The 11292-nt window shown below is 51.2% G+C and overlaps 1 protein-coding gene across 2 annotated transcripts in view; it reads left to right on the top strand.

Annotated features, from left to right (window-relative positions):
* The first annotated feature begins 4045 nt into the window (after positions 1–4045).
* The window catches only part of C2cd2l (C2CD2 like), a 10430-nt gene continuing 3183 nt past the window's right edge, over positions 4046–11292 (top strand). Inside the window, exons 1-13 of one of the 2 annotated variants that reach the window (XM_021172502.2) lie at positions 4046–4791; positions 6674–6769; positions 7294–7413; positions 7586–7696; positions 7775–7891; positions 7985–8096; positions 8188–8296; positions 8971–9035; positions 9126–9253; positions 9346–9520; positions 10155–10256; positions 10402–10535; positions 10622–10907. In XM_021172502.2, coding sequence (XP_021028161.1) covers positions 4438–4791; positions 6674–6769; positions 7294–7413; positions 7586–7696; positions 7775–7891; positions 7985–8096; positions 8188–8296; positions 8971–9035; positions 9126–9253; positions 9346–9520; positions 10155–10256; positions 10402–10535; positions 10622–10907 — 1909 coding nt within the window. In that variant the 5' untranslated portion in view covers positions 4046–4437. Of the gene's footprint in view, positions 4792–6673; positions 6770–7293; positions 7414–7585; positions 7697–7774; positions 7892–7984; positions 8097–8187; positions 8297–8970; positions 9036–9125; positions 9254–9345; positions 9521–10154; positions 10257–10398; positions 10536–10621; positions 10908–11292 lie in introns of both variants that reach the window. The other variant, XM_021172501.2, reaches the window with a different exon arrangement.

Genomic DNA, 11292 nt, shown 5'->3' with positions numbered 1-11292 from the left:
GTCTAGAACTCACGATTTAAAGCAGCTTGAGTATGAACTTGTGGCAATCCTCCTGCCTCTCCCTGTATTATACACATCATCACACCTAGAGTCCTGGTCCTTCTTTTTTTTTTTAAAGATTTATTTATTTTATGTAAATGAATGCTCTATCTGTATGTACACCTGCATGCCAGAAGAGGGCATCAGATCCCAGGATAGATGGTTGTGAGCCACTATGTGGTTACTGGGAATTGAACTCAGGACCTCTGGAAGAGTAAACAGTGCTCTTAACCACTGAGCCATCTCCCTTGCCCCCACATCCTGCTTCTTAAACTTGACTGACAACAGGAATTCTAGAGAAGTTGAAAAAGATGAACAGATTTCTGAACAGGGCAGAGATTCCAAATATTACTACAATGAAAGGAAGAAATGTATGGATTCAAATGATACTATTTTTCCTCTTTCAAGAGCTTCCAAATGACCTTACAAAACGTAAGGTCAACCTGAAATTTCAAATGAGTGGTAATCATTAACTCGTTTTTATACAGCTCATGATATTTGGTCCTAATGTTCCCTTTGTAGTAGATGTCTTTTCTGATCTCATTTTTGTTTGTTGTTTGTTTGAGCCTGGCTGGGTCTCTCTGTGTAGTTTAAATTGGTCTTGAACTCAAAATGTCCTGCCTCTGCTTCCCATGGGCATACTGAGATCATAGGTGCGAGCCACCATGCCCTGTCCAAAGGGAAGCTCGCTTCTGAGGCTGAGTCTCAGTCACTGAGGTACTAACTTCAGCAGGTCTCCTTTTTTCTTTTCTCCTTTCTTCCTTTTTAAAAGATTTTATAAGCCGGGCGTGGTGGCGCACGCCTTTAATCCCAGCACTTGGGAGGCAGAGGCAGGCGGATTTCTGAGTTCGAGGCCAGCCTGGTCTACAAAGTGAGTTCCAGGACAGCCAGAGCTATACAGAGAAACCCTGTCTCGAAAAACCAAAAAAAAAAAAAAAAAAGATTTTATTTATTTTATGTTTATGAGTACACTGTAGTTGTCCTTCAGACACACCAGAAAAGGGCATCAGATTCCATTACAAATGGCTGGGAGCCACCATGTGGTTGCTGGGATTTGTACTCAGGACCTCTGGGAAAGCAGTTGGTGCTCTTAACCACTGAACCATCTCCCCAGCCTGATAGGTCTCCTTGTTGCAGCCTTTCTCTCTCTTTTTGCAGAACCAAGGGTCTCATGCATGTTAGGTCAGGCATCTCCCACTGAGCTCTATCCTAAAACCTATCAGACTACTTTCCACTGAGACATCTTAAGAGGGGTTCTTACATATCCTGGGCTGAGCTTGAATTTACTAAGTAGTCCATACGGCCAGCCTGACCTTGAACTTCTGATCTTTCTACCTTGTTTCCCCTCTTCCTGTGGGTTGAGTTACAGGTGTGTACCACCATGCCTAGTTTATGTAACGCCGGGGGTCAAACTCAGGCCTTTGTTTCTGCTAAGCCAGCACTTTACCAATTGAGCTAGGCTTCAAGCTCCTAGATAACTAAGGTAGGAGTAGATGGTACACCTTTTCTTTTTTTTTTTTTTTATTTAAAGATTTATTTATTTATTATATGTATACACTGTAGCTGTCTTCAGATACTCTAGAAGAGGGCATCAGATTTTTGTTACGGATGGTTGTGAGCCACCATGTGGTTGCTGGGATTTGAACTCAGGACCTTTGGAGGAGCAGTCGGTGCTCTTAACCACTGAGCCATCTCACCAGCCCAGGTACACCTTTTCAATCCCAGCATTGAGAGGCAGAGGCAGGGGGATCTCTATGAGGCCAAGAGCAGCCTGATCTACATAGTGAGTTTCAAGCCAGCCAGCGAGACCCTGTTCCAGAAAACAAAAACGAAACAAGAAAAACGTGACAACTGGAAAATCTCTATGGTGTAAGACTCTCCTAAGTGATGTAGGGAACACAAGGATAAGAAGAACGGAGTTGCTTCCTTCAAAGAACACTTCAGCATAATTGAGACACATTCGTTGAGAATGAGGGAAGAGAGATGATTGGGACATCATTTCTAGTCTGAGTTTCCTGATGAGTGAGTTAAACAACGCGCTCATATAAACACTCAGCTAAACCATAAAGCAAAACGAAATAAGTGCCCAAAGGCTAAGTAATTGGTGGAAGAGAGATGTGGAATCCAGAGAGATCCAGCTGGATCTGGAAGAACAGGACCAAGTGTCCAGTGAAAAAGTTGAAGAAATAAGCCTAAGATTATAGATAACTGACTCTTTTTTTTTTTTTTGACACAAGGTGTTAATGTATAGTTTTAACTGGCCTAGAACTCACTATGTAGACCAGGCTGCCTTCAAGTAATAGAGATCAGCCTGCCTCTGCCCCCTCCCTGACCAAGCTCTGGAACTAAAGGGATATACCACCATGCCTGGCTTTTCTGTATATTCCAGGCTGACCCTGAATTCACAGTCCTTACTTAGCCTTCATAGAGTGGGGCTTACAGGTGAGCCCTCCCACTCACTGCCAGAGAAGAGAGTTCTGCAGAGGAGAAGAACCAGCGTTCCTCAGGAAGGAATCTTGGTGGAGAAGAACCTTGCAGTACGACAATTTCCTGCATCACTGGGATTTTCTGCCCGCTGACTCCTTTCTCCTAGGTTATATCCCAGCGTTCTCTCCTTCCTTGGCTCCATGTCTTCTGTTCCTAGATGAATGATGGAGATTCTAGGGATCTCCATTCGTTTTGGAGCTCGCTGTGGATGGTTAGGGTCACAGCAATGTTGCCTCCCAATCTCACCTCTGTCTATCACCCCTTGCAGTAAAATCGGGCTATCTCAAGCTACATACCCTTTCCTTGTCTAGATGAGACAGCTCTGTTGCTGACAGCCACTTTTTTTTTTACCTACCCCTAGACCTTGTATTGTTTGCTCTCATGGGCTTGTTCCTTAGACAAATGGATTTGAAAGATATTTAACATCTTCTCATCCTATCTTGTGCGCAGAAGACATTGTGTCAGACACCTCACCATATGTCTCATGAGAAAAGAATTGCCCCTCATCTTTTTTTATAGATACCTTCCCCTGTCCCCAAGAAACAAAGATGAGCTACAGTCTTAGAGAAAAGGGTACATCCAGAGGTTGTAAATTGTGCAGTCTTCCTGGAACACCATTTCTTCGGAGTTGGCTGGGATATCACATATTTGGTGTGTGGGATGGGGTTTGCTTGTGATACGCTCTCACCCAGGTTGGTTTCAAACTCCTTGGCAAAGGTATCACCCTGTTTCAGCCTCCTAAGTAGCTAGGAGGACAGTCAGGTGGCACTACACGGGATGCCACATATTTGGATGAGAGACTTTTGACCAGATCTATTGATAGTCCAGTGCTACAATGCCAGCTCCCCTTTTCATTGCCATCCCTTCTACACGTGCTCCACAGGCAGGAGCTGTTACTATGGAAATGTATTATTTTTAAAAACAGACTCAGCCTTGGGCTTGGGAAATATCTCGAGAACAAACCCACGCAAGCAAGGTTAATAGGGGGGTTCCTGAATCCTAGCTCCAAGGGGAAGGAGGACGATGGTGTTCTATTCCCAACCTTTATCACGTTAAGCTTCATTTTTTTCGCCGTTGACATTAGCTGGGTTTTGTCAGGCACTTCTATCTGGGAGGGACACCTTACTCCCTCTTTACCCAGTGCCTAGCTAGCTTCAGTCAAGAGACCAGAAGCTTGCTGAGACAGGAGGTGTTGAAAGTGAGTGGTGATTTCCACAGGGACTAACTCATTTTTAACCTACAGGCGTCCAACCCATAGAAATCTAAGAAACGTAGGGAGAACCAGGCGTCATCTCAGATAAGTGAAGTTCCCTTGCCTGGTACTGAAGGGGTGCACAGGGATTTCAGGACGGGGCGGGACAGCTAAAGACTCCGCCTATTGTCATCCCGGAATCCTCTACGTGTGCAACTTAACCCTCCCCCACTCCACCCTCCTCTAGCTCTGAGCGGCGGGTTAGCTCGGCCCCGCCCGGTGAGGGCGCGGCTCCTTTAAGGGCGGGTGGGGGCGGGGCGCCGGCGGTGTTGTCAGTGTCAGTTCTGCGCACGCAGCCCTCCCGGAGCCGGTGCCGGCCCGCGAGCCCCGGTGTCTCTGCAGGCTGGTCCTTGCCCGGGTCCGGCGGGGCCCCACGCCGTGGGAGGAATCGGGTGATAGCTGGAACCTAGCTGGGGTCACACCGCCGGTGCTAGGGATCCAGATCTCTGGCTACGGAGACAGAGCTCGAGCGTCGCGACCCCGGAGGACCTCTTCTCTATCCGTGGCACCCACTGCTCCTGGAATCTCCGCGGCGCCGGAGAGCCCCGGAGCCCGCGCGCTCAGCCCCGGGGGAGCTCGCCCACGCCCCACGGTCCATCCGGGCCATGCTCCCCCGGGGCAGCGGCTGAACCCGAGCCGGGACCCGAGCCCGCGGGAGCATGGATCCGGACTGGGGGCAGCGGGATGTGGGCTGGGCGGCCCTGCTGGTTCTCTTCGCCGCCTCGCTGATCACGGTATTGGGCTGGATGCTCCAGTATGCCCGGGGTTTGTGGCTGTCGCGAGCGAATGGGGGCCGAGACTCCCGACCTGCCTCAGCTGCTGAGCCCGGGGGTTCACTGCGCGAGCTGGGTGTGTGGCGTTCGCTGCTGCGTTTGCGGGCGACCCGGACCAGCACCCCCGAGGAAGCCGGCGTACGGGGTCTCCTGGCTTCGCTCTTTGCCTTCAAGTCTTTCCGGGAGAACTGGCAACGGGCTTGGGTGCGAGCCTTGAATGAGCAGGCCTGCAGGGACGGGGTGAGTTGCACTGAGCCCTTGTGTCGTCCCTTCCAGCTTTGCCTTCTAGGGAAGAGCTTGCTCATGTTAGGAGGGCTGGATTAGAGCTGGGGATCAACTGGAGAACCCTCCAGCTTTCTCTTTCAGATCAGAGAAGAGCGTGCAGGTTAGACTGGGGCTTGTAAAGAAGTCCAGTTATGTACCAAATTTTCTATTTTTGTGAGCAAGGTACTCTGGTTCTAAACCCAGCACAAGTTACTGTTCTCATAGCAACGCTAATCCGTGTGCCTTAGGGCACTTCCGCCTAGACTGGGCTGGTTGGGCCAAGGGAGACAGGTGCACCTGCAGAAGGAATTTGCCTGGTCCTCATGCCACCACACCCAGTTAAGATTTCAGGCTCCCAAACCCTGGTGGTCAGGTAGAGCCCCCACGGTAACTGAATCATCTCTCCATATTTCAGTAATTTCACTACTACAGTCCTCCAGGCTGGCCTGCAGTGTAGTGTTAAGGGAAAGTAGTTTTAGTTAAAGGGCATATTGATAACCTGCGTCCTTTCTAATGCATGAATTTGGGCTGCCCCTTCAGGGTCGCTCATAAACCAGAGCAGCCAGCCACCTCCACCCCTTGCACCCTGGGCATCTGGCCTCCCAGGAAGTGGGCAGGAAACAGAGTCATGAGGCTGAGGTTGGGTGGAAGGCAGAGGTCTCCCATTTCTGGACTGTTTCCCTTCCTGGCCATCAGACTATCAGCTCCTTGTGGAAACAGGTCTTTCTCTGTTTCCAGCCATAAGAGCTTAGAGGCTTTGCCCTATTAATCCAGATGCCTAGAGACTGAAGTGGCCCCCAAGAAGTTCTCCTGTTTCCTCTTCTCAGCTGGCCAGCTGAAAGCCAGATGACATCTGTCAGTTTATACATTGACCCTACCCCTCCAACCTGGCTCTTCCTGTACCTTGTCCCTGGGACAGCTGACTCAGCTGGACATTGGCCTCTCTTGCAGGGGGGGGAGAGAGAGGATCGAAGCATTCATCTCTCCAATTGGCATGACTTTTGAAGAAGAAAGCTGCCACTGCAGGGAAGTTTGCTAGGGAAAGTGAATGAGCTCTGTGCATTTTGTTTTCTCTATCTCAAGCCTGCAGAACATACCCAGCCCAGGCTGTGCCCCCTTCCTCAGGTAGTTCTTTTACCCTGCTTTCCACTGCTGTAGAAGAATTAGGGAGTGGCTCTTTCGAGAGCTAAGCTAATCGGCTTTCCGATCCCTAATACTCCTGCTGTCCACCCTAAGGAATTATCTAGGCCTGGGACCCCTGAGCCCTCCCTCTGAGCTTGCTTCTCTTCCTAGCACTTCTGATGGGGTTTCCTGGAGACATGATAAGTTAGTCTTTATTTCTAAGAACTTAAGCAGCGTGATAGGATACCTTTGACCATTCATATCCTGTTTGTTTGGGGGAAAGGCTTAGCCTTATTTCTTCATCTTATTTTATAGCACATGACACAACCGTTTCACTTCAGCCTTGCCCAGCAGTGAACATGTCACTCTCTTGTTGTCATTGTCATTTACCTCTATTTGTGATTACAGTGAATGATGAGGTGGAGGGGTAAAGAGGGAAACAGGGAGAACAGAGAGGTTCCTGGGATTTGAAGAATTACCCAAGGTTCAAAGGCAAGCTGGCCTCTAAGGTAGTCTAACTTCCAGGTTCTCAGCAGCCCCTGGAAGCTGCAGATCCCTGGAGACAGTGGGGCTGGAGGGGAAACCTTCTGTCCTAAACTGTTGAGCCAAGAAGGGGCCAGAGGCCAGCCTGTAGCTGAGGCCTCTGCAGTGCTAAAATCAAGCCAGCAATTGGGCAGACCAGCCCTGCAGGGTACAGCTCCAGAGACTTGATCTTGTGCCCACATCACTTCCTCAGAGCTCCATCCAAATCGCCTTTGAAGAGATACCCCAACTCCCACCAAGAGCCAGCATCAGTCATGTGACCTGCGTTGACCAATCAGAGCGCACCATGGTAAGGGTCTGGTGGGCACTACAAGATGGGGCAGACCCCAAGGTTCCCTTTAGTCTAAGGGTTCTTAATTTAGGTTCCCTTTAGTCTGAGGGTTCTTAATTTGGAGTTTCTGTGTGTCTTAAGGACCTAAGGATTTGTTTCAGGAGGTCTGAGAACCTCACTGATGTGATAGGCAAAGTAAGTGTGTGTGTGTGTGTGTGTGTGTGTGTGTGTGTTTCTTTTGGGTCTGTTTCTAGGGAGAGAAGAGTTTTTGTCTTTGTTTTGTTTTGAGACAGGATTTTTCTGTGTAGGTCTGCCTGTCCTGGAACTCACTCTGTAGACCAGGAAATCTGCCTGCCTCTGCCTCCAGAGTACTGGGATTAAAGGCGTGAGCCACTACCACCTGGCTGAGATTTTTGCTTTTGTCTAATTCATTGAGAAGCTTAGGGCCCCCAAAAGGACATCATCCCAAGGATGATAGATGTGGGGAAGGGCAGAGCCAGGTGGGTGTCCTCCTCAGTGCCTGACACTGTTCCCTGTTTCAGGTGCTGCATTGCCAGCTCTCTGCTGAGGAGGTGCGCTTCCCCATCTCTGTGACCCAGCAGTCCCCCGCTGCCGTCTCCATGGAGACCTACCACGTCACTCTGACACTGCCACCAACACAGGTGGAGGGAAATGGGGGAAACTGAGTTGGGCAGAGGGCAGTTGAGTTGGCCCAGCATTTTCTCTCTGCTTCCTCTCTACGTTGGATTCGGGAAGGAAGGGTCCGAGTAGTTAGCAGGGGGAGGTCCTGAAGAATGGGGTAGGTCACACTAATCCTTCCGTTCTTGTCTCTAGTTGGAAGTCAGCCTGGAGGAAATCCCTGATGAGGGGCTGCTGGTGTCCTGGGCCTTCACTGACCGCCCAGAACTCAGCCTAAAGGTGCTTCCCAAGTTGCAGACTAGGGAGGTAAGAAGGGGGCAGCAGAGGAGAGACTGAACTGGCAATGGAGCAGGGCGGAGGCTCCACCTCTTCTCCTCTCTGCAGAGAGATGAGGAACAACCAGAGCTCTCAACAGTTGAGGAACTGATCAAGGACGCTATAGTCAGCACTCAGCCCGCCATGATGGTCAACCTCAGGGCCTGCTCTGCCCCAGGAGGCCTGGTGAGTGGACACCCAAAGGGAAGGTTTGCGTGTATCCCACCTCTAGGTTACTATATCAGGATTATTTCTCTTTTTACTCCCTTTTGCTCTTAGGTACCCAGTGAGAAGCCACCCACGATGTCCCAGGCCCAGCCATCCATCCCCAGACCTACCCGATTATTCTTACGGCAGCTTCGAGCATCTCACCTGGGAAGCGAGCTAGGAGGTGAGGATTCCGCTGCCCAGGACATAGCTTCTCTATCCCGAGGACTTGGTTTCTTCCGTCTGAGCATCCTCTAAGCTCTGCTTCCTGACAGGTACGGAGGAACTGTGCTGTGCCGCTGAGCTTGACAACCCCATGCAACAAAAGTGGACCAAACCCATGAGGGCGGGCCCCGAGGTGGAATGGACTGAGGACCTAGCTCTGTAAGTCACCTTCTGCTCCTCCCCTCTGTCCCCATGGGCAGTCAGGATGAAGAAACCTTTCCAGGCTAGCCCTGGCATGAGGGAGCCAGCCTTGCTTTCAGTAGCCTGTAGTGTGGACCTCCACTGTATGCCAGGCCCTGGGGACAGAGACTAGGAGTAGATACAGCCCTAACCTCTGGGTGGATCACAGGCCTGAAGCAGAGACACACAGGGAAGATAGGACAAAGTTGCCAGTTGAGATTGGTGCACAGCATGCCGTGGAGGTGCTTCAGTAGGGGAGATGATGAATTCTCAAAGGGGACGAAGGAACTAATGAGTTGTCATAGAAGAAGTCTATTTAAACCACGCCTTCAAGCGTGGGTACCATCGCAACAGAAATGTGAAAGTCTTCTTAACAGTGGGAGCTGCCTGAGAAAAAACAAAACCAAAAAAACAAAACAGGACGGACGACAGCCCGAGATAGACGTCAGGTGGAAGCGGGCTGGGGATGTGCACACCTGGCTGCGGAAAGTAATTTCCACTCGTGGCTGCGTCCATAGTTCCCGGAAGGTGGACATTTTGGAGCTCTGGTGCTGTCTTACTGACCCACATCTCTGTCTCTAGCCTTTGACTGGCTCAGGGGCTCCGTCCACTATGCTCCTTACCTGACCTATCCATCCTCTTTCGGCCTTCAGGGATCTGGGTCCCCAGAGCCGGGAGCTGACCCTCAAAGTGCTCCGGAGCAGCAGCTGTGGAGATGGTGAGCAGGAGGACAGAAGGGACACTTAGGAGTGGGTGCTGAGCAGGTCATGCTTCTGGACCCGGCTCACCGCGTCACTCTTGTCTCTAGCTGAACTCCTTGGCCAAGCCACACTGCCTGTGGGCTCACCCTCTAGACCGATGTCACGAAGACAGGTGTGCCCACTGACTCCAGGGCCCGGGAAATCCCTGAGCCCGGCAGCCACCGTGACAGCAGAGGTGAGAAGGTGGCCACTGTGGGGAAAGGGATAGGCCTAGACGGGACAGTCTCTGAGATCCTGACCTCTCGTTCTCTCCTCACACTCTGGCAGCTACATTATGAGCAGGGTTCCCCTCGGAATCTGGGCACGCCCACCTCCTCCACCCCTCGCCCCAGCATCACACCCACCAAGAAGATTGAGTTGGACCGGACCATCATGCCCGACGGCACAGTCGTCACCACTGTCACTACCCTCCAGTCCCGCCCCCGTGTGGATGGCAAACTAGGTAAAAAGGAGAGTCTCACAGTAGCACCCATTGCCTTAAGAAGGGAGGAAAGCCTAGATGCCCACACATCTTCTTCCTAATGTCCTGTCCTGATCCGTCTGCATCTTCCTCATCCTTGTCTCTCACACTTTCCTTGCTCCTTTCCAGCCGTCCTCTCACCCTTCGGCCCTTTGGAATCTTCTCTCCTCCCCTCTTGCTCTACATTGTTTTCTCTCTTTCCATGGATCGCTTTCCTTCTTTGACCCTAGCCCCAATTGGCTAATTGTCCCACACCGCAGTGGTCCCTGGCCTTTTCTGGCAAACCCAGTGTCTTTTGTGGCATTTTTCTGTTCCCAGTGGCCTTACATCACTGGTCCATCTCTAGGGATCCCATGGCAGCTTATCTATCTCCAGGGTCCCCCTAAACATTCTCCATCCATGTTTGGTATCTCCCTATACCCTCAAGTGGGCCCCATGGCACTTTCCCACACTGTCATCAGTTCCCGTAGCATCTTTTCATTCAGCCTCTTCTTAATCACCCTTGTGATTAATCCCCCTTAATCATCTTTGCCCTCTGAGTCAACCAAAGTCTGCATCTCGATAAAGATAGTAGGGGTGGGGCCTCCCAGCTCACTGACCCTCCCCCACCTCGCAGACTCCCCCTCCCGCTCCCCGTCCAAGGTGGAGGTGACTGAGAAGATGACAACCGTGCTGAGTGAGAGCAGCGGCCCCAGCAATGCCTCCCACAGCAGCAGCCGTGAGTGGGGAAGGGAAATGAGCGAGCCTCGGTGGCTGTACGGTCCCTGTAGTCAAGAACTACTCTGGGTGGTGCAAGAGGGATTCGAACCCAAGAAGGAGCCAGGTGGAAAGTGAAGCCACCAATCTTCTATATCCCCCAGCAGGGGAGAGCCACCTTTCCAATGGCTTGGATCCAGTAGCAGAGACAGCAATTCGCCAGCTGACTGAGCCCAGTGGGCGAGCAGCCAAGAAGACACCCACCAAGAGGAGCACGCTCATCATCTCTGGTGTTTCCAAGGTAACAGAGCTCTGGGGAGAGAGCTAAAATGGGGAGCAAGCCCTCATGGGTCATTCTTGCCCATTAAAACCTGTCCCTTCTGGCAGGTGCCCATCGCCCAGGACGAGTTGGCTCTCTCCTTGGGTTATGCAGCATCTCTGGAAGCCTCGATGCAAGATGATGCAGGAACCAGTGGTGGTCCTTCATCACCTCCCTCAGACCCCTCAGCCACATCCCCAGGACCCGTTGATGCCCTCTCCAGTCCCACGAGTGTCCAGGAGGCAGATGAGACGACACGTTCAGACATCTCTGAGAGGCCGTCCGTGGATGATGTTGAGTCAGAAACAGGGTCCACTGGTGCCCTGGAGACCAGAAGCCTCAAGGATCACAAAGGTGGGGAGCAATGGACAAGTCACCCCCATGACTGCTTTGTGAGGGGGCAGGGCTGAGACAGAATCTGGCCTGGAATGCATTGTATAGCCCAGGCTAGCTTCACATTTCCAGTAATTCTTCTGCCTCGGTTTCCCAAGTGCTAAATTCTAGGAATGGGCCTCCACACTCAGCTGTTTATTGCTTTTTTGAACTGTATTGTAACCTCAGACCTACTAGACAACTTGGAGACGTGGTAGGTTTAGCTAACTTGCTTTCAAAAGTCAAGCAAACGCCAGTAGATCAGGAAATCTGGTGCCTCAGTTCCTAGCTTGGATATGACAGGCTGGAGTGACGGCAAGAGAAGTCACCATATTTCCCTTCCTTCTTGAGGGTTTGTTTTCTTTTT

The sequence above is a fragment of the Mus caroli genome, chromosome 9 (assembly GCF_900094665.2).
Source record: "Mus caroli chromosome 9, CAROLI_EIJ_v1.1, whole genome shotgun sequence".
Lineage (NCBI taxonomy): Eukaryota > Metazoa > Chordata > Mammalia > Rodentia > Muridae > Mus > Mus caroli.
This window is presented reverse-complemented; position numbering and strand designations above follow the sequence as displayed.